A 25,749-nucleotide genomic window follows, 5' to 3' on the forward strand; every position below is an offset into this window, starting at 1 on the left:
ACTAAGCCATGTTGGTATGACAAGGCTGTATGGCCATTTCAGGTTTTAGTTGATAATAGAAAAACAGTTTAAATAACTAAAATTACAGTAGGAATTTTTTTTTACAGTAACGTTATCTACATTGTACAATGGGAGTTGTCCTGCCTTTTTTTCTCATAGTGTATTAAGCATTCTATATACACAAATTTTTATGGGAAACTGCAATACAGTAAGCAAAGCTTCTTTTAAAAATCACCTATTTAGTTGGCCATCTAATTTACAGCAGTGTTGGGAAGCAGTTTGGGAAGGCAGTCCTATGTGCAGAGCTTGTTTAGTAAGTGAATGTTGACTCAGGAACATTGACACTGAGGAGTCTAATTTCTGGTCCTGTATTGGTGATAGATTTGCTCTTAAATACAGTAAAATATAAATAAACGTCCTTATAAAGTGGATTCAGCTAACCAAGTTGATCAGAGGTATCAATAGCATTGTGTTAAGTTTTACTAACCTTGCAATGTCAGTTTATGTGTTTTTAACGTGACAATTTGAACATTCACATCTCTTTTGGAAAAAAAAAATTGCTTGTAAAACTACGCATCAGGGTACGTTCCCATCGGTGTGACAACAGTGCTTCTGGTTTTGTGGCAGGTTCCATCTGGGTTGTTCATACCTAGTATGGCAATTGGCGCAATAGCAGGAAGGATTGTAGGAATTGCAGTGGAGCAGCTGGCTTACTACCATCATGACTGGTTCATCTTCAAGGAGTGGTGTGAAGTGGGAGCTGACTGTATTACGCCTGGTCTTTATGCCATGGTTGGTGCTGCTGCGTGCTTAGGTAACTAAAATACAACAAATTAAATTATCTGATTTTTTGTATGTTGCCGAAATAATGATTGAGAGAGATATAAACGTGTGCAGGTTTGGAACATCTTTTTATATGGGCTTCTCTCTCTTCAGAATAACACATTCACATTTCTACATGAGATCCTTGTGATCTGAGGAATAATATGAAATTTAAATTGATGAGAAACAGAAGAATTTAAATAGTAGTTTTTGTTTTCTATTTGGTATCAAGGAGTGTCATTACTACATCAGTCAGAAAAATCAGTTTCTTGAATGGTATGAAGTAGAGGATTTGCAGAGTCAGGTACTGTTGAAATTATTACAAGGAGGTGACATGATCAGCTGTCATATCTGCATGAATTGCAAAAAATGTTCTTGAAATTCATAATCCAAACAAAACTTTCAGAAGTGTCTGATGATTTGAGAAGTCTAGCTTGATAAATTTTTAACAAGTCTGATTTACAAACTGTTGAAAATCAGCTTCATGGAAGGAGGCGTCGGTTGGGTACCTAAACAAGGAGAGGTTTTTTTGAAGGCCTTGTCTTGTCCTAGCTTACAACTTCATTGCCTTAGAAATTAAAAGCTATTAGTACAGATCCTGCAAAAAAGTAGGCCTTTTTCTTAAGGAAAGGTGTATATGAGCAACCAAATAAACTAGTGGTACAAATGTAGTTTTTGGAGAGGTTTTTTTTGTCTTTTAATAGATCAACTGGAATTACTTTTGAAAGCGTTGAAAGAAAGATCATAGTCTTTTACTGAATGAAGATAACAGCATCAGAAACGTTGGCAGAGCAAATATCTTGGATACTAACAAAAAAGAAATCTTATCCCCTGTCTTCTCCCATTGTCCAAGAAAGAGATTTCATCAGCTCAGAATTCTTTTTAGCTTTTATGATTCAGCAACAGCATTAAATTTGTAATCCTTTGGACAACATAGCTGTTGAATTGCTACCTGTTACTCCCCTGCATTAGTTCCATTCTTTTTCCAAATTCTTACCTTAAAGGGTTTCTTTGCATCTCTCAGTATTTTTACCCCAGGTGTGATATGGAGAAATACATAGTTTTATTTTTAGTTTACATGAAAGAAATGCACATATTTTTCAAATCCCTTTATTCTCTGGCTTTCTAGGAATCTTCCCTAAAGCTCACTTTTACCTCTAAAAGTTTTGTGTTAATTTTTCCTGTCTGCTTCAGTATGATGTTTGTGAGATGACCTTTAATGGCAAAGTTATGTTTGTAGTTCTCAATAGGAAGGCAGGGAATTCTAAACTCATCTATGATCTGATACCAGAATGTTACTGGCTACCATTTTTCTTGCAGGTGGTGTGACAAGGATGACTGTGTCCCTGGTAGTTATTGTCTTTGAGCTAACAGGAGGGCTGGAATATATTGTGCCCCTAATGGCTGCAGTCATGACCAGTAAGTGGGTAGGAGATGCCTTTGGTAGGGAAGGCATCTATGAGGCACACATCCGACTGAATGGATATCCTTTCTTGGATGCAAAGGAAGAATTTACTCACACAACACTGGCTGCTGATGTTATGAGACCTCGAAGAAGTGATCCACCTTTAGCGGTTCTGACACAGGATAATATGACAGTCGAAGACATAGAAAACTTGATCAATGAAACCAGCTATAATGGTTTTCCTGTTATTATGTCAAAAGAATCGCAGAGACTAGTGGGCTTTGCTCTAAGAAGAGATTTAACTATTGCAATAGGTAATTATCTTCCAGTATTGCATGATTATGTATGCCAATTTTAAATGATTTTATAGCTTTATTACTCTGTGTGTTAATAGACTTACTTAAGGTTCAGATACCTCACGCAGACTGTCTGTTCCTTTACTGAAGTATATGATTATCTTCAATAGCAGGCTCTGAAATGGAGAAAATGTTAATCTCTTTGTCATAAAAACAAGAGTTGTCATACTGGAGTAGGCCAAAATGTCATCTAGTCCAGTATTTTTGTTTGTTTTGAGGCATTTGCTAGTATCTCATTTCTTCAAGTGATGCGACATTGACATTCTTCAGAATTGAGTAATTCTCATTTTAGAACAGCAGGATTCTGTGAGAATTACTGTCCAAGTAATTTTAAAATTTAAATGTATATCGTACTTCTTTCTGACAGTATGTTATTTACTGTTGTTAAAACAACTAAGGCTGTATTATGGAGAGATAGTGAAATATTAATTATTTTAGGTTTCTGTTTTTCAATTTGTTTGTATGATGGGAAATTTGGCTTGCATGCTAAAGCGCCCAGGGCCCTATTTGAGCCTTCTTTCTCTGGGTGAGTATTAGAACTTGTGTCATACTTGGGACAGTGCTTCGTGCACTGGCAAGAAAAATTCTGTGGATTTTGAGGACGCTATCATAACCAAAGGAAAAAAATCATTAAGCAAGAAAATGTTACAAAACTGTAACATTTGGTGCATGAAATCAATGATGGAAGCTGCATCTTAAACCACTTTTTTTTTTTTAATTCATAAGATTGTACCTTGACAGACACAAGTCTCCTGAAACTTTTAAAAAAATGTTTTGTGAGCACAACACTGTTTACTTCAGTAAAACTCTTGCCTGTGGTCTTAATACTGTATATACTATGGTATTACACTATGTAGGATGTATAGGAATGTCCAAAACTTGGAAATTATTATAGACATCATACTGTTTTAAGTTTGCATTTATGTAAAAGTGGGGGAATAGCAGAACATTTTTTTAATAATACACTTTCACAGGTAAGACTCATTTCAGCTGCTGAGATTGCACAGTGCAAGTTGCTTAGTCTTGGATTTTGGCTGCCTTAAGAGAGTCATTGTATGAAATAGTTCAGGGTACTGGGAAGGATGGTGATGTCACCAAGGTAATGAAGACATGAAAAGGAAGAAGATCCAGTTCACACAAAGCTAAATAAATTCATTATAAACAAGAAGACAGCATTTTCAGAGTGATCAGTAATGAGTTCTTTGGTTTTAAACCAGCAGTAATTACAGGCTTTGGAATCATGACAGGGGAGCTGTCAATTGGGATTGGCTTTCCCCTCAACAGCTCTTTCAGCAGCTATGTGCTTCTTGTACGTTAGTTTTTGAGTCTTTCCACCTCTTTATAGTAAATAAAAGTCAGTTATTGGAGTGAGAAAGGTAGTAGCTGAAGAACGGCTAAAGCTGTATCGTACATGGCTTTTGTGATTTCTGTACACTTATAAGGGATAAAGCAGTGTCTATGGAAACACAGCGGAACAGAATGTATTGGAATATCAACATCTAGAGAATAACATCAGGGTGTGGTAGTGTTGATTGATCTGTCTGTTTGCACTAAATTATCTTACTCCAAGAATGTAAATTCCTTCTCCTCTGCTGTTCCCCCTCCCTTTTTTCTTAAAGAAAGTGCTAGAAAGAAGCAGGAAGGGATTGTTGGCAGTTCCAGGGTCTGTTTTGCCCAGCATACCCCATCGCTTCCAGCAGAAAGCCCTCGACCTTTGAAGCTTAGAAGCATACTTGATATGAGCCCTTTCACCGTGACAGACCACACACCCATGGAAATAGTGGTGGATATTTTCCGGAAGCTGGGTCTGAGGCAGTGCCTTGTAACACACAATGGGTGAGTAAAGTGGCGGCAATGCTCTTCGTTTGGTTAGATACAGTAATTCTCACTTCTAGGATCAGAGTATTTGAACCAGGATATATTCCAGGATCGTGGTATTTGAACCCGTAAGTTTGGTACTGCAACTGAGGACTCTAACTGTTCGTTAAGAAGGTGCTGTGCTGCGGCATCTCTCTTAAATTCTTACTCCTCCCTTGTATTCCAAGTAAGGATGCAGGTGATTTCAGTCATTTTAAGGTGTTCTGTTAAAAATTAGCTCTCATTCAGCAAGTTTTGTGTGTGCAACTTGCATGCAGAGGAGACGCAACTTATCTTGCAGAAATTTAGTTTTGTGTGGTGCACAGTCTAAGGCCTGTATTTCCTCATTCTTACGTATATTCTGGCAGCGGGGCAGTGTATCAGCTATTGAACATCTACAGATAGGTGGGTTTGTAAAAAGTAAGGGAGAAAATGATCCAGCCAGTATCTCCTCTTCTGGAGTTTCGTGATGGCGATTACCATGAAGCTCTTGGTTTTGGCATACTAACAACTAAATAACTGCTACTAGTTCTGGAACTTCAATCTGCAACTTTTGTTTCTACACTTCAAATTACTTCAAGAAAGCAATTTCTTGTAAGTAACAATGTTTGTAAATGAGACTACAGGGAATTGTCATGTGCTTACCCACTAACTAAATCAGCCTTAGGCATGAAAACATAAATGTTCATTATAATTGCCTCTTATCTAAACTACTTTTTTTTTTTTTACATGATCTTTTTCTGTGTAGCTGTTCCTTTTACATTCTGCTTTCCTGTGTCTCTTGCATTAAACACTTGGCACACAACATTGCAGCTCCTACCATAGTATCTTGCTTTCTCTTTAGCATGTCTTTTAAGGCACCTGGGGAGTGAAGCGTTGTCTAGTAATCCACGTCATTTAGGATCAGTGTTCATGGGACAAAACCCAAGAAACCTGAAATATAGGTGGGACTTTGTTGTGGGCAAAAGGATGGCTGCTACAAGTGGAAAATATCTAAATATCATGTTGGTTTCCAAGTTTATATTTTCAGATGTATCTTTAAAACAAATTTATTTTAAATGTTCTGGGTTTTTTTTTTCTTCAGTGCATCCCTATATTGAATGGCAAGTAGATGCTTTCAGAAGCATAAATGACTTAAAAAGCCTTTCTCTGATAGGGAAAAGACATCATGAAATGACACTTAAAAGTCAGTGCAGGCATGCAATTATTCTTGTTTTGGGGAGGGAAATTTCAATTGATAAAACTTTAATGAAGAATATTTACTATACTGGGGTTTTTTTCTTTGTTTCTGTTGTGGTTGAGTGCTCAAATGCTGATGTTAAAATCGACTAAAGAAAGCTTAATCGTGCAAAGCTATGTCAAACTGTACTATACATTTTTAACTATTTGATGATAAAGTAGCAGCAAGTATGGATGGCTTTAATAATTCACTATTTTCAGACATTCATATTTGTCTTCAGTTTACAAACCTGTGATATTCCATGAGCACACTGTCCAATACAACAAGATCAGAGAGTAAATAGTAGTACTAGTGGTATTTAGCCATGGCATATAGCCACGTGCACAGCAAGGACTAATCTATGTTTTGGCAAATTTCCTGCAAATTGAATATACCCACATAAAGACACGCATGAACTTACTGGTGCCAATCCAGATTGGAATAGGGACTGTGTAAAAATTGGTGCTGATGGCAAACATAGAGATAGATAAAGACTGAGCTTCACTCTTCCTAATTTGTACCAGAATATCCATTCCAGGGAGTTGCTCTTGATTTGTACTGTCATGAATGAGAAATTTGTCTGAATTTGTATCTAGGGACACCAGATAACCCTGCTTTTTAGTGCAGCTTCAAATCTCAGTTGCGATGACTTTACGTAGTTACTACTTTGTTCCTCTACTGTGGCTTGTTAAAATGTGAACAATTATCTGTATGCGTAAGGAGAACTAACTATTAAACAAAGGAACTAAAGTAGATTCTAGTTTCAGTGCCTCTAAAACCCGAAGAGACACGAATTTGGGGAGAAGGGACGGCGTATGCTTCCCTGACGTGTACTTGATATGAGACACATACTGCTCTGGGGTGGTTGAAGATCCAGTTGTGTTCTGCATTTTGGGAGAAAAAGAAAAAAAGGCAATGTCTGGGAAAGGGTACTGACTTTCAAATCATTTTTCATTTAATTATCTCATTAGCTTTCCTGCAACCATTTTTTTTTTTAAGTTTTGCTCTAATCCTTTTTCATTGTGATTAGAACTTTTTTTAATTTGATTTCACACACAGTTATTAGCATAACATGATCTGTTTCAGGATTGTCTTGGGGATCATCACAAAGAAGAACATATTAGAGCATCTCGAGCAACTAAAGCAGCACGTCGAACCCTTGGTGATTAGATATATCAGATCTCATAATTAGACACATTAGAAGTCAGGAAGCATGAAACTTGTGAACTCAGGGCTTTATGACATCGGCTGAACAATGAAATCATCTTATGCTAAAAATTTGTATTAAATCAGAAAACAGTATGTGCAAAATCCTTTTGTAGAAATTCAGCTGTTAATACAGACATACTGTTAGTCACAACATTAAAGGAAAGTAAACAATAGACTTTCTGGTGTTTGTGTTCTTGAGATCACACAGATCCCTCTAGTTGATCTGCTGATTTCCCCAGGTGGGAAAGCACGCAGCTAGGAAAACTGTTTCCCTGCCTAATGCAAATTAAGATTTTCCTATATGCCAATTTCTTTTTCTGATCTTGACAGCTTTAAGTAGCTGTTAAATAGCAAAGTGAGTATCATGTCTTTTGAGAAGCAAAGCCAAGCATGTTTTTAATGTCTCATACCATTAGATCTTCCCTGTAATCCCCCTTTATCAACTTGATTTTTTAAAAGTACTCTTATTTTTAGTAAAGTCCTGTGATTTTATGTAAAGTCCCGTGATTCTGCTGCTGTTAACTACAGCAATGAATGTACTCCTTTCTAAAATGTTCAGTGATAACCTAAGCCGCTAAGTGGCATGCTACTACGTTGACTTTTACTTCACAATCTAGATATTGTTTTAACCATGATGTTGTGAACTAACCTTAGACCAATGGTAGACTTTGTATTAATTTGGACACGGGTTGCTCGTTGCATCTCTACTGAACAGACCCACCATGTTTAGCTGCTTATGTGCAAAACATGCTAATTATGTTCTCATTTTATGCTAATATTTCACAAGTATTTCATGCGTCCTTTAATAAGACAAAACAAAATGTACTAACCAGAATAACAAGGGCAGCAGCTCATTCATTCTGCTCTTTGCTTCTCCTGTGATATTATCCTTTTGGACAGTCTCACCCCTTTTGATATTTCGCAGAGTTGTAATTTTAAAAGCCATGAAGACGCTGTCGTAAGAGCACAGTATCTAAATTGGAAAATGAAAGCTTTCTTTTATTATTCCCACTTTATTTTCTAAAGCTGTGAGCTCCCAAAGCTAGTTAACTCTTGTTTATTTTACAAAAGTTTCATGGCCAACACAGTGTGCTCCTATGAATATGCTCAGCCTGAGCCAATGTGTCAGACTGGAAGGATCCTTACGATTTAAAAATGGAGGGAAGGGGAGTGTGATTTGCTATTAGGATTTTGGGCCATCAAGCGGTACGTCACTTCTGATGGCTAGGTTGGAACGTGCCTCCCCTACGAAATGGGATCAATATCACTTTTCATACTTCTTTTTTTCTTTGTCCCTCTTTGTTACTTTTTTGTTGGCATACGCTAATCAAAATTTCATTTTTGTAGAAACAAAAAGTTAAATAAAAATTGTCATGGGCTCTACTTGTATTACTTGTATTTCATTAAAATGGACTACAGCTGTCAGAGACCATCTGATATGGTGTCTCAGCATTGCTGTCTTTTAACAAACCAGTGGTTCCTTGATATTTTGATTAATACGATGTTTTTGTTTAAATAAGAAAATCAGGCTGTTTACTTTTGCTCTATTCCTGTCAACAAAAAGGACTTGGCTACAGATGCGTTCTGCTGGATTACTTTCCTGCTTGGATTAATACCGATCTTCCATTTATCCTTTTCAGGCGCCTCCTTGGCATTATAACAAAAAAAGATATCCTCCGTCATATGGCCCAGACGGCAAACCAAGACCCCGCCTCAATAATGTTCAACTGAAACCCATAGCTGAGGAGAGAGAGGAAACGGAAGAGGAGGTTCATTTGTTGAATAGCACAACACTTTAGGCTGGGGGATACTTCCAAAATCAGAGATGAGACCTGGGTTTTTGCTGCTGGAAATCAGGAGTTGGTCTGGGGGAGTATGTGGCGAGGAGCAAGGCTGATGGGAGCGTGGGAAGGGAGAGCCGCTGTCCTGCACTGGATGCGTCCCGAGGCGTCAGGTCTGCCATGATAGTGCAGTGGGCGAGCCGTGTGAGGTGGTGCAATTCTCCAGCCCCAGCCTGGTACTTCAGCTTTGAAGAGATGTGTTACTAGTCCCTGTTTCTGGAGGGATCATTCTGAATTGAGCCATCTTATAGAGACTGAAAGGTCTTGCCCTTTTTACCATTGAGAACTGTTGTGTTAACTCATGAAGCGTATTAATTATTACACGTCACCTTTCTACATTCCAGAAGAGCTTTATTTCTCTCTCTCCTGAGCCGTAACAAAGCCTCTTTAAAATTGGTGTGCCCTTTTGAAGCAGTTGTTTCTCATATTGAGATGTACTGTGAGTTACTGAGGTTCGATCACAAGAAGGGAGGTTTTTCTTGTGCCATTAAACGTGTAAGTTTGTACATCGTGAAATGCTCGGGGCAGTACAGGTCTGCTGTGCAAAACCAGATTGAACAGGTGATGAATACCTTGCAGGAACCATGTGAGACTTCTTTCAACCCATGTGCTGTCGTGATACAAGACAAATTAAAACCAGATGAAACTAGCGTTTCAAAGAAAAATACTGTTTTTGCTGCAGAAAATATCAATAATGTGACCTGGTCTTATGCAATTTTTGTATTCCTGAAAACACTATGATATATACCAATGTTGTGCAGTAGAAGGAAAAATACTGCTATTCTACTAGTTACGAGCTGGAACAATTCTGTATACGTGTATCTGGTAAAAATTGCATGCTACAACACTGGAGAGCTTTTTTCCCCCCCTGTAAAATTTGAGAACAGTCATTTTTATTTTTAATTCTCCACAAAAGATGTTCCACTGCTGACATGGTAGGAAGAAATGTAACTCATAACTTGCACTAAATGTATATTATTTTTCTTGAAGTTTTACCATTCTTTATTTATATTTGTATGGATTAAAAAATTCTATTAAATATGAATCAGTTAATATCTCACATAACTAATTACCTTTTTAATGTGATTTTATAGTATAATTCATAATCCTCTGCAAGTAATGGAGGATTAGCAAATGTTTACAACTAGATGAAGGGTTTAAACAAAATGGTTTCTTTATGATCCAACATGCATATAAGATCATTTTGAAATGGAACTTTCATTGCCGTTACCTTGAGATTTCCTTTTTCCTTTTACTAGCAGATAACTGGAACAGGAATATTAAAATTTTATTTTAAAAAAACTGCAGGGTTTTAAAAAGAATAGCAAAGAAAGCGACTATAATTATTAGATTGCTTTTGACTGGTTTGTTTATTGGGTTTGGGGGTGTGGGGTTTTTTTTCCCCCAAGTCTTTAGAGCTGTAAATACTATGTAGCCACAGAAGATGAGCAGCAGGGCAGAATTGAATCCAGTACTTGAAAATTTGGCAGGACTGTAAAATTCAGCAGCAACACACGTGCTAGCAGGTGAACTGACAGATCCCCAACTTCTTTACTTTTTTTCTTTCTAGGCACGAGATGAATTTGTTTCACATTCATTTTATCCAGCCACCACCCCCACAAACACATGCAGAGGAAAAAAGGCAATATGCTATAAGCCTAAAGTAGGAAGGAAACAAATTAAGAAATCTATCTGAAAAAAATCATGCTTTACAATATGAGGTTAGATAAAATTTCCTTCTTTTAATAACTGTGCCCATAAGACTGCAAAAATGTAAATGTCTAAAATAATAATCCTAGGTATCTCAAAGGCATTAATCACCGTTACCTCAAACATCTGTATTCGCAAAGTGCTCAGTATGATTTTATCTTAAGTACAATAACGTACTGAACTGAAATTGTGGTACTTTTGGCAAGCTCCAAACTAATGCCTGTGCTGAAGAGCTCTGCTGAATTTTTACTGATTTTTCTGAGTATAAAAATGCCATCTACATCTCATCATCTCATCTCTTGCAGCAACTGGAACAAGAAGAAAACAAAACGTGTCAGTGGGCTCATGGTGATCAGCCCCTGTTATTTAAAACTGGTTTGGAACTGCAACAGGGAGTGGGGCTGCGTTAAAATGGGAGCGTTGCACCAGCTAGCTGTATTCTTCCACATGAAGTCAGTGTTAGCGCTTCAAAAGTTGTTCTGTTACGTTGCGTAAGCCTGCAGCCACTTTACAGGAGAAACTTCATAAAGAGCAGGATTTGGCCCATTTACAGAAGGCAGCTCTGGAAGTTGTCCATGATGCTGATTTCTGTTTAATTTTTTTTACAGTGGAAGAATATAAACACACTACACAGAAAAATTGCTTTAAATCAGTTTGAAACCTCATAAAACACTGCTGTGTGTACTGTAGTAACTTGCACAGAATGTTACAAGCCTGTACTGTCTGAATTAAAATACACTTCACAGCCCTGCTGTGTTTTATAATTTCCATATGGATCCCGAGTGCTGCATAGAAATTGTGCATCTCTGTTTACTCTTCTTACCTGCTAAGCTTTCCCTGTCAACATCTACAATGTTTTCTGGTAAATGTACATTAGAGGTTCTGATAATGAAGTATGTGTGCCTGTGCTGTGCAACTAAAATTTTCCAACTTAAAACTTGCAGCGCCTTACTGAAGTTACTAATTTGAAAAAAAAAAAAAAGTGGTGGATGGGAGGGGGAAAGTGTCAGCATTTTGGGGGGTTTTGGTTGCTTTTTTTTTTTTTTTAAACCATTCAGTTACTGGTTCATGAAGAATGCATTCTTTGTTAATCTGTGATGTTGCCTAGAGCTGTATTTAATATTGATCTTAATGTTTTTATTTATAATAGTGTGGTAGAGCTGCATATCATTACAGTAAAAATTCTGATTACTGTGATGATTTAATCAAACATTAAAAACTTCTGTATGACCATTTATTGTTCTGTCATGATTTCTCATTGTATTCACAAACAGTATTTGTGTTGATTTCTGTATTTAATTTCCCTGAGAGGAAATTAACAGCTAGGAATTTTACATACAAAACTAGTAAGCAGACAACAAAGAAAAGAATTAATTTTAGGAGGAGATGCAGTCTTTGCATTGCCTAGTATTTGGCTACACAGCAGTAGCCAAATCAACCCAATCAAACAGATTGGTATTAGGGTTTTTTTTTTTTCCCAAAATAGAAACTTTCAAAAATTGTTTTAATTCTAGAATAGTTGCCTTCCTGATTTAAGAGAGTTAAAAGTGGATGATGCTTTTACTGTCTAAAAGACAGGATTATGTAATTTCTATACACTTATTTGTAGTACCTCTGGTTAAAAAAAGTAAGTAGGACATCTGTTGATGAAGTATATTCATGGAATCATAGAATAGTTTGGGGTGGAAGGGACCTCAAAGATCATCTAGTTCCAACCCCCCTGCTGTGGGCAGGGACACCCTCCACTAGACCACGTTGCCCAAAGCCCCATCCAACCTGGCCTTGAACACTTCCAGGGAGGGGGCAGCCACAACTTCTCTGGGCAACCTGTTCCAGTGCCTCACCACCCTCACAGTGAAGAATTTCTTCCTCATATCTAATCTAAATCGACCCTCCTTCAGGTTAAGGCCATCACCCCTCATCACTATACACCCTATTAAATTAAAAAGTCTATCCCCAATTTAATGATGTACAGCACTTCAGTATTTTTTCTGTGGGTGTAAGGGTTTTTTTCTCCATTAGAGGTTAATAGATAAGACTGGAAAATTCATACTAAGGTCCCCTTTTTGCAGATTTACTGATAATATTGAAATAACAATGCAAAAGTTGAATACTTTTTGGTTACTTGTATTATTTACAGGGCATTAATATGAAGGTCTCTTCTGCTTGGAACCTAAAAAGGGGGAATGAGACTGAATTTTCAAGTAAGTACCTCTCTATGTATAAAATATACAAAATTCTGGGGCCCTGGAAAAGTCCATGTATGCTTGTGCTTATGTTTGAATAAATAGAACTTTTATATGCTGAGTGAAAGAGGTGGGGTTGTCAGATTTAGAAAAGTAGATGATGTGGCATACCATTACAGTTTTCATTTAAAACTTGAGATACACTTTCACAGTGCTCTAACCTACTGGGTGAATTATGTATTAGTTTATGCTGGAAGGGACCTTCTGAGGTACAATCCTTTGCTAAAAAGTAGGCACAACTTTGAAATTTGAGCATGTTGCTGGTGGCCTATAGTGCTATTGTCATTAGTAATGATGTGAACTGCTGCAGTAGAAGTCAAGTCACTGTACAATGGCAGGGCTGTTGAGTAAATCCAGATGTTATTGTCCTGTGGTTTCTGGACTGGTATTGCAAGCAGTTGCCTGAGAATAAAACTAAGTATGATAACAAGAAAAGAGAGCAGTGGACCAATGAACTTGAAAACAATTACTTTTTATGTTGTACAAAATCACTTTGATTCTATTTTTTCAAAGTCCAGATTAGTGAAAACAAGGGATGACTTCATCCGACTAATAAGGTAGCAACAGCAGAGGGATTTAATTTACCTTACAATGTCAGTTAGCTGTTTTTTAATCCTATTTGTTTCCCGTTAACTCAGCTAGATTCAGCAGATTGAGAACAGATTTAGTGCTTAATTATAATGCAAAGGGGAACGCTGCTGTAACTGCATTTTTTTACTGATGGGGAGACAGAATTGAGGAAATGTATGACAGTAAAATCACCAAGAAACCGAGTGTGGTAGGGGTAAATAAGAAGCTGGTTGTGATTAACACCAAAAAAGTCCATGATTGAATCCCTTCTCCAGCGCCTACAGCGTGTCTAGGCAATGTGCAAAAGTAGCCTGCCCTTTCTCTGCTTCCTTACCGTACGCCGCAGAGGAACACGAACTGCTCCCGCCCTTGGGCTGTTCTGCGCTGGAGCCGCGGGCGGGGGCAATACGTACCGCGCACAGCGGCAGCGCCGTGTCCCGGCCCTGACGGCTGCACCCGGCGCCAACGCAAGGCCGGCAGCTCCGCTTCGGAGCGCAGCCCTGAAACCCTCCGCTCCCCTCCGCGGGTCCCAGCGCCCCCTGGAGGGCGGGCGGCGGCGTGCCCAGCTGCCCAGCCCAGCCCCTCTCCCGGCCTCACGCGCGCCGGCTCCGGCCCTCGTTTGCCGCAGTAGAAACGTGACGCCCCTTCTCGCTGCCCCTGCGCATGCGCAGCCCAGGTCCCGTCCCGCCCCGGGATTCGCAGCGAACGAGAGGAAGGGGAAGGCAGCGCGTCCTTAGAAAAGCTTTACTGACCGCGGGGGACACCGCCGCGGAGTACACAAAAAAACACGAATACACACACACACAAAAAAAAAGAACCCCCACGCCCGAGAACGCAATGACACCCGCACTGCTGCGGCCCGGCTCAGGGTGCCAGCTGGTCCACCTCCTCCTCCTGCCGGTTGGCCAAGTGCGACTGGATGATGTCGGCAAAGAGGTTCCTCTTCAGCAGGGTGTAAGCCAGAGGCAGCAGCTGGCCCACCGTCTTGTGGAAGTACTGCAGGTGAGACGGAAAACAACAGAAGCCTCAAGGGTCAGGCGCTGTGTTGGTAAAGCGAGAGCAGCCTGACCTCACGCTCGGCCACCTACTAACTGCTTTCTCCAACCGCCCTGAAAGGACTGAGCAGGTAGCCATGCCCCTCCTCTACGAGCCACACCCGCACTGCTGCAGCCAGAGAGGGAAACATTTTTAGCGGTGCAAGAGATAAGAGCTATTCTTAACGCATGCAGCCATCGGCCCGGTGGTTGAAGTCCCACGTCCTGTCACGCTCCACAGCTCGAGGGGATGACGATGGTAGAGTAACCATTCAAGTGCTTCAAACGTACACAGCATATTTAGCATGCACACATAAGCCCACTATAGCTCTCACATGAACGTGAAGAAGTTTAAGGTTTTTCTGTGTCTTGGGCTACAGCTAAGGTGTCCCTGTTTGTTCTGGCTCTGTGCACAGAGCTCAAAGGCAGAAGGGAAAGCAGCTCAAAGGCAGAAGGGAAAGCAGCTCTAAGCATCCCCACACAGGCAAAACCACCGGGACCAAACCATGGTGTTACTAATGGGTGAAGCCTTGGTTCTCCCTTTCTGTTTACTAAGCTAGAAAATGAAGTAAGGTTTCTATTTTCAGAAAACAGTGGCAAAGTTATAGCTGTTTCAAACTGCTGCACAAGATAGGTATCAGGCCATGTCACAATGCTGTAAAGACGTAATTAACCATTGCAGGAGTTCGTCAGTGGTTAATTTCACATATGAGAAATAGAGAGTGTGAAAGATGGGGGCTTGCCTCCACCTACTCAGCCAACTGCAGGTAACTGTCCCCTTCACTGCCCTTCCAGGTGCAGGAAGGAATTAAGCAGCTGAAGCAGTATAGGCCTTGAAGGAAAGGTCCTAAATAAGCAGGATACGGGAATAAAATAGAACACATTCTCAGATGCTATAGGGAACTTACAAGAGCAGAGCAGGAAATCTAAGAAACACATTAGTAATTTAACAGCATATGGAAAGAGCAGTGCATTCTCCTTTGTTTCAATAGCTAAGTATTTTAACTAGTGTTTAGCACAACCTTTCTGGGCCTACATTTAGTGCTTGCAAGATAGGGATACTTATGTGATAGAGTTGGGAATAAAGACCTATAACACAGAACAGCTCCTGGTCCATGCATAAAATAACACATAATTTTGTGAAGTATGATTGTTGTACTCACATGTGATCCATAGCAAAACAGGTCCATGCCCAGTTCATATCCCATTCCATAGTCACATTCATCATTAGCAAACTGAACAAAGGTCAGCATTTCTTGAATTGGTGCAAAGGCCTTCAGTCTCTCATCATCAGTAGGGGCATCAACAATGGCCTTACAAATTTTTTTAAGATTAGCTGCAAAAAAACCAAAAGCAGAAATATTCACATGTTTAAAGAAGGAAACTTAACATTGCACAGACATAGTTTGTGGCAAAAGCACACCTGTGTGTCACGCTTACGTGAAGACTGAAGTGGGCACACCCTGAGCTGCTGGTAAAAAAGCTTCCCCTCTTGCTGCTCATTCTTGCCTCATGCCCATCCACCTCAGAACTAATTCTGGTCAGAACAACACTGGGAGAAGAGGGTGAATAACAAATAAACCCACAAATCCCTGAATACACATCAGTTTTCTGGACCTATTATTTCCCACATGACTGTGCCAATACAACAGAGAAGGTAGTCTAAACTACTACTACAGGAATTATTATTTCAGATTTAGGACATTTCATTGATTCTCATCCAGTTCATTTAAATATTTTGAGCTCAAATATGACTTAAGACTTCTGCCTTTTTCTCCCACTGTTCATATTGTTCAAGTAGGCCATATGAATGCAGTTTGTTTTTTGCAGAGTAGCAGTATGACTGAAGGTTGTTTACTTAAAGCAGAATATAGTAAACAAGATATTTACCATTTGTTTCAGGAAGCTCTCTGTATCCAACATCATTTTTGTCTACAGGAACAACTAGGCCTGCTCCATGAAATGCTTTGGTCACCACCTAAATAAAGACCCAGGAAATTGAATATAACACTGTAAACCAATACAATGACATAAAACAGCTCACCTCACTAACATTAGCACCTGACTGCTGGTGGTCAAACCAAATGTAGTGTCCAGGCTCCAGGACATCAACTTGTCAAGTATATAGAAGTTACTTTTAAGAACCGAAGTTTGAAATAACTGAAAACTCCACTTCAGTCGGGTTCTGAAATCTAGGAATCCCTGTAGTCACTTATGTGGCACTGTACAACATTTGTTCAGTCACCTCCTACCACAATTATTTCTGATAGGTATGAAAAAACCTTGATTACTGATCTGTATCATCATTAATGTTCCTGTTTCAAATAGATCCAACCTGTTTACATGAATCTTCACTTTGAAGCAGTTTTCTCCATGCTCCCCCTTTGTTTTAGTTTTTAAAGTATTTCCCTTGTTTTGGTTTTTTTTCCCTTTAATGGAATGACAAGCTATGGTTTACAAGAATAAAGTGTTTTGACTTAATCCTGTTATTTGAAACACACTTGTATTAATCTTCCCTCTCCTGAAGCTTTATATAGAGAGCTGATTAGCTCTGGAAATTCCTAAATGAAGCATCTTTCCTGACTAAAAGGAGGGGAAAAATAGAAATAATTAAAAAACCCAAGTAAATGAAAAAAAGTTTAACAGAACTTAGTTCTCTCCAGTGGATCAGGAAAGTCATACTTTCTTATCTCTCTGTTTCATCTTCAGGGTTTTTTGTTCCAGAGAATAACCCAGTTCTTTTGCTGTTCTTGTTAGTTTTTCATCTATATCTTTCAAAATAGCATTTTTCTTTTTATCAGTCACTTCCTTCATTTTTTTTGACAAAAATAACCTGCAAACAGAAGAAACAGGTCTTAAAAGGGTTTAACGGAAAACAAACAAATGAATAGCCTTCTAAACACTAAACCTCCAAATCTTATAATGAAGATTAGCAGTCACAGGTTTATTTATACCCATAGACTTGGGAATGCAAGCCTCTCCTAAGAAGAAAAAAAAAGTTTGTCACACACAGTACTTTGGCATTTCCTATCTGTATTTGCATTACAATATAGTTTATGCAATCTGCAGGTGCTGAAGAGTCTCTTGGACTCAGTAGCTGTTCATCTTTCTATCTTAAGAATTCAGTTTCCTACTTCAGTACCGTATGCACTATTTGTCATCCAAGGCATGCACATAAATACATATTTATGAGTTTCATCATGGTGCTTTCAAAACAAGTGTCCTCGTTTAACTCTGCACTATACAAGGGTTCTTTTGCAGAAGCTTTTCTTCAGTATGCTTTCACTTACTGACACTCGTCTGTCCTTAGAGAGCTTTTCATTTTTAACTGACAGGTCATGAAGTCTGTTGTTTATATTCATGATGCAGGGCCATGTAAAGCTCCATGAATCATACTGAATTACGTATCCATATAAATGTTATCCTGTCCCAGGTCAGATATGGTGGTGCTTATTGTTATTTATTATATACAAAAATAATGTATTTTTATGTAGGCAAGAACAAAAACTAGATGCTACTCATTTAGTAAATTTCCTTTACCACTGTTTGAGATGCCCCTTCTTTACTTATTCTTCACTTAAGTATTTTAACATACCCAGTGGGCATTTTTTTTCCCCCTGTAGAGCCTATCCCTTCCAATATATTTAAAGAATGACATACTTAACATTTATCTATTTTACTTGTAAAAGGAAAACATTGTCAAGAAACCTATTAAGGCTTTTCAGAGTACCTTAAAGATACATAAGTTAGCTGCATTATTCCACATCACATCTCCCAAGTTATAGTTTCTCTTCTACTCTATTTTTTATAAATCAAAGTAAATATGAACCTTACTTGACTGCGGCAAAGACATTATCACCAATTTGTGAAATCACACAGCCCTTCTTGGCTTCATTTGCACCAACCCATACCGGAAGCTCATCTGGCACATCCCTGTTTATGAAAAAAGTACACACAAATAGTCAAGCTGTGTCCATCTCTCCTATTTCAAAGTAAAATTGATTTGCCTCCTCATCATGCTGCCATCTCCTCCAGAAACATAAAAAACACCCTTAGATCTAAAGCTCTGAAGTGTTACATCACGGTTTTGAAAGTAGCTTGTATCAATGCATGCAGAGAAAATACAGGTTCCCTTTATTTCATAAAGCTTGACTTTTTCTTTTGAGTATCATGACAAAAGTTAAAGATTAATAAGTGAAGAAGCTCTGGAGGGTTAGGGGAGGTAGTTTAATAAATATTTAAATCTAGTCTTCAACTCCAATATCTTTGATCTTTTTTTAATAAAAGATACCAACCCATGTGTTAATATCCTATTGCAGAAGATTCTTGTTTGATGAAAACACATGGTTCTCAAATCCTCTCTCATGGAAAACAGAGGAGAAAAAGCTACACAGTTATATTCCAGCACAAACATATATTAAATAAAATACCTGAAATATCCCATGTGATACTGTGTTTTGCTATCCCCAACAAGTATAGTCTGGAATTCTGGGGGATCATAGAAGAACCGCCAATGAAGACTGAAGTCCAGATCTGTTGATTTTGCTTTTTTGTGTTTTCCAGCAAGAATATCATATGGTCCAACCAGCTTAAGTCCAACACTTGACACAAGCGCATCTGAAAGGCAAAGCATGATCTGGTTTACTTTCTGGTGGGTGCATATCTAAACCAAGAAATTCCTGTGTCACTCAGGTACCAAAAGCCTCCATAAATCCAAAGAGTCAAACACTGTTTACTAGAAGGAAAGCCGAGACATTCTTTTATTCAGATAGCTTTCATTCATGAGTTAGGTTATTACACTTCCCATAAGAAGTAGTGGTCAATGGCTCAATGTCCAGATGGAGATCACTGACAAGCTGTGTCCCACAGGGGTCCACATCGGGACCACTACTGTTTCATATCTTCATCAATGACAGACAATGGGATTGAGTGCACCCTCAGCAAAGTATGCAGACAACACCAAGCTGTGCGGTGCAGTTAACGCGCCTGAGGGATGGGATGCCATCCAGAGGGACCTGGACAAGCTCCAGAGGTGGGCCCATGCAAACCTCACAAGGCTCAACAGGGCCAAGTGCAAGGTCCTGCACATGGGTCAGGGCAACCCTGGTATCAATACAGGCTGGGGAGAAGGAGGACTTGGGGGTGCTGGTGGATAAAAACCTAGGCATGACCCAGCAATGTGCACTCACAGCCCAGAAAGCCTACCATATCCTGGGGCTGCATCAAAAGAAGCATGACCAGCAGGTTGAGGGAGGTGATCCTGCCCCTCTACTCCGCTCTCGTGAGACCTCACCTGGAGTACTGCATCCAGCTCTGGGGCCCCCAACGTAAGGAGGACACGGAGCTGTTGGAGCAAGTCCGGAGGAGGGCCACGAAGCTGATCAGAGGGCTGGAGCACCTCTCCTATGAGGACAGGCTGAGAGAGTTGGGGTTGTTCAGCCTGGAGAAGAGAAGGCTCCGGGGAGATCTAATTGTGGCCTTCCAGTACCAGAAGGGGGCTTATAAGAAAGATGAGGGCAGACTTTTTAACAGTGTCTGTAGCAATAGGACAAGGGGTAATGGTTTTAAACTAAAGGAGGGTAGATTCAGACTAGAAGGAAGACTTTTTTTTTTTTTTTTTTTTTTTTTAATGATGAGCATGGTGAGGCACTGGAACAGGTTGCCCAGAGAGGTGGTGGCTGCCCCATCCCTGGAAACATTCAAAGCCAGGCTGGATGGGGCTCTGAGCAACCTGATCTAGCTGAAGATGTCCCTGGTCATCACAGGGGGTTAGACATGATGATCTTTAAAGGTCCCTTCCAACCCAAACCATTGTGTGACTCTAAAAGAAATTGTCCTTTCTAGAGCACCTAGGGATGCCACACTCTGTTATATAATAAATTTGGGGAAGTTGAAATCTGGATTGATATGAAGAAATTTTAGTTCCATACTAAACATTTTAAACATACTTGCAAGAAAGGCCAATTTAGACAGTCACAAACGTTTTGGTACACTTCAAGCTTTGCAAAATATAATTACTTTGCATTAAATGCAAAGAGACTATCTCCAGTGTTCTTGTTTACACTCATGTAAATATCCTTCATCTTAACTGATAAATGAAGCAGCCTTAGAATGCATATGACCACCTTCAGTTTGCCTGCCTTCAGGCTGTTTTGGGGAGTGAAAGTTAGAAAAGGCAAAAAATATTTAAAAACCCACCACTTGGTTTCTCAGGATCTAATTCCTCACAAAACTTCCAAAACTGATAGAAGTCTTCAGGCAGTCTAAGCCGATAGCACGTTTCTGCTTCTTGATGAAGATTATCACAGATATCTGCCTGACTGGACCTTCTTTTCTTGACATCTCCATTTTTCTCACACTGCAGATAAAAAAAATCACCACAGTTCATTTAGTTGCTTCCTGTTAGTTTTACTGAAGGATTTTACAAAGCTTCTGTATTAATGGAGCAACAATGATTAAGACCATCAAGTCATGCTTGTTACTGAAACCAGCATATATACCCATTAGAACATGTATTTTGGCCAGAATCTCTTAGCATTATCTGAGACACATGCTAAACGTGTGAAATAGCAAAGTACTATTTTGATGTTAATGGGTCAATATGCAAACAGAAGCACTTGTATTAGTTAATAAAGCAAAAGACTAAGCAATCCCAAAGTTTAATCTAAGCTCTACATAATTTTAAAATGACCATTTCCAATCACAAAGCAGCTTGCATCCAAGAAATTCATGTGTTTGACAAATACTTGGAACTAGGGATACCATTTTGTCATGTCTAGTTAAATGACGCAACAAAAACCCTCCAAGTCTCTACTATCTGAACTACTCTGCTATTTAACATCTGAACTGGTGCAGTTTACAGCACTGCATTTTAAAAGTAGCTTAAAGTTGTTCTAAAAAATGATGTAACAAACCATTATGTTCATGAAATGACCCATTCAAGCATGCACACTGCTAAAGCAGTAACCTCAACTACCTCATTCCCACATAAGGCTCCAAGAATCTGTATGCATCATTACCCCCGTTTCGAAGAATAAGGGGAAAAAAAGCCAGGGGTTTTTTTTCTTGATAGGATAGCACAACGAGGCAGACATTTCACCCCAAGTGGGCCGCCATCAGGTACTTGACTATAGCACGAGCACTTGCTCCCAGCAGCAGGCACCCTGGGCAGATGAGGCGGCTGCTGTTTACAGCACACCTGAAACGCAGGGGTCACCCGGGAGAAGCCCGGGTAGAGAAGAGAGATTCCCGTGTTGGAGAACGAGGGGCCCGGGAGCTTTCCTCAAAGTTACGGAGCGAATCAGAACGAGGGGCAAGAGAGGCAGAGGCCTGCCACTACGACAAGGCATCCGCGCCCATCTAGGCCTACGGCCCCACGACCGCGGCCCTCGGAGCTCGCCCCAGGCCAGGGCTGCCGGTTCCCGTGACCCCCCGCAGGACCGGGGCCGGCCAGCGGACTCGTCCCTCTCAGGCGCGGCGACCTGCTCTGCCACCACCCCCGCCCCGCGCGCGCCCGCTAACAGCCACCTGCTCGCCGGCCGGGCCCGCCGCCCCGCGCGGCCTCCGCTTCCCGCCACCTGTCATGCTCCCGCCGGCCGCATCGCACCCGCCCTCCCCGCCGCTTCCGAGGTCGTGCACTGCGCCTCCGCGCCTGCGCAGGCGGCGGGGTGCGTCTGGCGGGCCGCGCCCGCCCCCTCGCGCACCGGCGGCCGCGGGGCATGGGTGTGCCCGCCCACGGGAGGGGGGGGTACCCCTGGGGGGGCGGGGAGCGGCCGCCCCTGAGAAGGTTAGCGGGGGTCTGGGGGAGAGAGGAGGCGCCTCGCAGGGAGTCGGCCTGGCTACCGCTGTCAGCCAGCCCGCCCCCCGAATGGACGGACCCCCACTCTGAGGAGACGGCGGCGGGGGGCGCACAGCGCCTTTCCTTCCCACATAGACACCTTGCTGCAAGGTGAATAAGCGCTTTTGCAAGGGCAACATGCAGGTTTACATCTCCGCATTAGCGCCGAAGCCAGCCTGTTGCCGAGTTGGCTGTCGAGGAGGATTAGAGGGGCGGGAAGAGGGGGCACAGCGGGAGCCTGTAGGCAGCGCAGCGTCGCTGCGTCTGAGGGGGGAACGAGGTGGGGAGAGGACGAAGGGAGTTAACCCTTGATGGCCAACGCGGCTGTGGCTGGAGCTGGATGCTACAGAGCGAGTCGGGAAGCTCACAGCCCTGTTTCCCCAGTGGTAGGCTAGTTCACCTCAGGACTGCCTATATACGCTTTCCAGGCCGATTTTTTTTAACCGTAATTACACATGTGCAAATTCCTGTACTACAAGTTAGGGTAGTATATTGGGATGAGACAGGGGAAAAAAGAGATTACTTGAATCAAATGTAATCTTTCCTTTAGAGCTAAAAACATAAGAGATGGAGGAAGTGATACTAGTTTTCAGTACACAGAACAAGGAAAAAAAACAGTCCCCTAAGCCTCTGCTTTAACATTTGACAGCTGTCAGGAATATAAAAGTGTCATCACATAATTTCTCTTCCAGTGAAAGAATAAGGCAGCAATGTGTAACATGCAGTACATGGGACACATTCCTCTATTTAGAACAACATATAAGCATATTATGCAACATTCACTCATTTAAGTATACTGCTGAAATGCTTTGCATAGAAAGAGGCCTAGAAAACCAATAGCACAGAAGGAGGCAGTGGGAAGCTGGTTATATATATAAACCTTCACTTTTTTGTTTCAATAAGTCAGACTGCAGTGGTTTTATTTAAAGAAGCATAATGTAGTTTAGCTACAGGAATTCTTTCTGATGTGTTTTCAGCAAAGATGCATGTATGGCATAAATCCAGCAGGGTTTTTTATCGTGCAATCCATTAAAGTTGTAAATATTTGCAGTGGTATAGATTATTAGCTAGGTCTAAGAATAAGCTGCAGTGCCTTTCAACCACTTACGACATTGACAGTTATGCAACTAACAAAAGCTTGATAATTTTAAGTCTGTCTACAGCATTCACTATTAAGAGTTACACACAATGTCACAGGAAACTTGATCCTGACTGATGATGTTATTTTCTGTGTGTAAAAACAGTAGGCACTTCATAGAAGCCATGGTTGATACCATATAGATACAGGACAATCAGTGACAGTCTCCTCCTTCAGCTGGAAAAATTGTTGTATAAATCAACACAAATTAAATTGTTTGCTTATAGAATTCTACACACATAGGGAAGGAATATTAAATTTCAAATCCAAACATTAAGGGATGAATTATATTTCATAACCTGAGGTTAAGCAGAAATGAGGTACAAAAGGTCACTAATGAACCACAAACCTAATTTTCTTCCTGAAAAGTGTGAAGAGTACTGCACTGAGGTTTCTTTGAGAGCTGTTACCTAATGGTCTCACTTCATAATTTCTGGTATACCAAGCCTTAACCATGGTGGAGGCCAGACAAAATGGCGCCCAAAGGAATGATATTTTCCTCAGTAGCTTGGTGGAAAGTGTTCAGGAGACTTTAGAATAAAGGCATACTTCCCCCACCCCCATCACAAGTATTCATTTTATACTCTAGCTTAGCCCAAATTCCCCCTTCGTGCAACAAATTGGTTCAGTGACCAATATTTTCCATTTCAGTATTAAAGCTAACAAATACTAAGTTGTCATTAGTATTTCAGGATAAGCTTTTTCCTATTGCAAGGTGAGGTTAATTAATTAAGGAATTAACCTCATCTCCAAACATACAGCTTTGCAGATGCTTATCATGCCCTCCTGTTCTGAGTTTTTACTGAAAGAAACCATTCATGTAACCATTTTCAGTTCCACAATTAATTTTATTAAAGTGAATGCAAGAGTGACATGAGAATGACACTCCAAGCATGCTTCATGACTTAGCCCAGAGTTTCAAGTGTATACTCCTGCCACATTAGTCTGCTACAAAACAAGTAAATGAAGTCAGCATGAAAGCTGCTTCTTGACCCAAAATAAAAGGTAGAAAACAACTTTTTACAAGTGGAAAACTTTGAAGCATTCGCTTCTTACAACGTTTTGCATTATAGCACTGAGAGAAAAGTAACAGAGGCATGAAATAAACTTGTGGTGGCCCCATTTAAGGTATACTAATATCTCACAAGGCAAAGCTATGCTGGAAAAAATGCAAACTAACTAGAAAAATACTCCTGCACTGGCTTATTGTTAATATTAGTGCTAGGTCTCAAAAGCCTAACTTGGAAGGCCTTTACCACTTCACTGAAGATACAACTCAGCTTTATTGATCAGTTGATTTTTTTTTTTTATATACTTTTCTCCACACAAGCTATTAAAGTCTGAGAGCACCTCTGTTCTAGAATAGCCTGCAGTTTGGTGATACCCCAAGAGAGAAAGACACAGAATCCAGGAGAGAAGATACTAAATCCTCTCCATCTGAGGAATTTGGTCTCTCACATTTTCCAGGCACGTAATAACCTACTGTCTGGGTTAAGAGTAGCAGTGTTTGGCCATATTTAAAATAAAATGGGCTTTAGGATTTATTTTTTTTTAATATATATGTCTCTTTATAAAAGGATTGAGTTGCATTATATTCCAAAATCGTTTGGAAGATTTCTGCGAGTACCTCATGAGAAATAGGTAATGAAATGCCCAGTTGCCTCATCCGATCCCATCAGGCTTGAAATATGAGGCAGCTAGCTTGGTTCCATTAAGATCATGATGGTGGTTATGTTCAGAAAACTAACTTTGCATGTCTGGATAGATAAAGGGGTATTTTTGAGGTTAGATGTATCTAGTCCCAGGTGGCAGCTGATAAGATATTTTCAGAACAGCAGTTTTGAGCACTTTAGGTTTGATAAACCCTTTCAGTTATTATTCAGTTAAGTCTATCCTTATCAGCTCTTCTCTGAGGTGTGGAAATACATTGTGGGGTGCCACCATGCAAGCCCCTGAAACAAACTGTAAAATACTGAATGATCATTCAGTACACCATAGTAATTTTCTCATCTCTGTGGAAAAGTGGTAACTCCATCTGTGTTTATCTACCTTCAAATAATTTGTTCTCATTTCATCTCACTTGATATTAGCAGTCAGATTGTCACTCATTCTGTTAACAACCTGTAAGGCTATAACATGGAAGACTTTTTACAAGGAAGGATAGGCAACTAAAGCAAAGTTTACAATATAGTATTTTAAAGCCTTTGCCTTCAAACTAGTAAACATAGCCTCCTGTGTCTACACCAGACTTCTGAGTTGGAGTAAACAGATTCTCAAAGAGATTAATCTGCAAAGTAGCTTTATCAAGCTTTAAAGCTATCTGTATTAGTCCTACTCTGCAGTGAGCCTAGCCTTTTTAATTCGTAACTATGCAGTAACAGATTTTGAGAAGCCACAGAACTAGAGTCTGTTGTCTTGAAACAAAACTTTTCAGACCTGTTTTCTCAAGAGCTATGGTAGATACTCCCCATGTATACGTTTATTTTGGCCCTTGAGGTCACCAGT

At 40.2% G+C, this 25,749-nt stretch overlaps 2 protein-coding genes across 8 annotated transcripts in view; one reads left to right on the forward strand and one right to left on the reverse strand.

The window, feature by feature from the left end:
• The window catches only part of CLCN3 (chloride voltage-gated channel 3), a 67,386-nt gene extending 55,730 nt beyond the window's left edge, over positions 1–11,656 (forward strand). For 4 of the 7 annotated variants that reach the window (XM_075751868.1, XM_075751870.1, XM_075751873.1 and 1 more), the window contains 5 exons: positions 628–814; positions 2,143–2,541; positions 4,203–4,419; positions 6,746–6,821; positions 8,509–11,656. In XM_075751868.1, the coding sequence (XP_075607983.1) occupies positions 628–814; positions 2,143–2,541; positions 4,203–4,419; positions 6,746–6,821; positions 8,509–8,667 (1,038 nt within the window). In that variant the 3' untranslated portion in view covers positions 8,668–11,656. The remainder of the gene's footprint in view (positions 1–627; positions 815–2,142; positions 2,542–4,202; positions 4,420–6,745; positions 6,822–8,508) is intronic. The other 3 variants (XM_075751872.1, XM_075751871.1, XM_010304549.2) reach the window with 1 other exon arrangement.
• A 2,310-nt stretch (positions 11,657–13,966) lies between these two features.
• HPF1 (histone PARylation factor 1) lies at positions 13,967–21,943 on the reverse strand. The gene is made up of 8 exons (XM_075751874.1): positions 21,797–21,943; positions 20,468–20,627; positions 18,700–18,886; positions 18,104–18,202; positions 16,952–17,102; positions 16,160–16,247; positions 15,433–15,605; positions 13,967–14,231 (listed from the first exon to the last, which is right to left on the reverse strand). The coding sequence occupies exons 1-8, from the start codon at positions 21,851–21,853 to the stop codon at positions 14,100–14,102; spliced, it is 1,047 nt and encodes a 348-aa protein (XP_075607989.1). The 5' UTR covers positions 21,854–21,943; the 3' UTR covers positions 13,967–14,099.
• Between the last annotated feature and the right edge of the window lie 3,806 nt (positions 21,944–25,749).

Source organism: Balearica regulorum, chromosome 4 (assembly GCF_011004875.1).
Source record: "Balearica regulorum gibbericeps isolate bBalReg1 chromosome 4, bBalReg1.pri, whole genome shotgun sequence".
In the NCBI taxonomy this organism is placed as follows: Eukaryota; Metazoa; Chordata; class Aves; order Gruiformes; family Gruidae; genus Balearica; species Balearica regulorum.

What these genes read in the sequence shown, in the direction of transcription:
- HPF1 (XM_075751874.1), bottom strand. Translation starts at nt 21,853, where the DNA reads ATGACAGGTGGCGGGAAGCGGAGGCCGCGCGGGGCGGCGGGCCCGGCC. An exon ending in CGGGCCCGGCCGGCGAGCAG is followed by an intron (nt 20,628 to 21,796) that starts GTGGCTGTTAGC and finishes TTTTATCTGCAG; the next exon opens with TGTGAGAAAAATGGAGATGT. An exon ending in AGAGCTTCCTGAAACAAATG is followed by an intron (nt 15,606 to 16,159) that starts GTAAATATCTTG and finishes GTTTTTTTGCAG; the next exon opens with CTAATCTTAAAAAAATTTGT.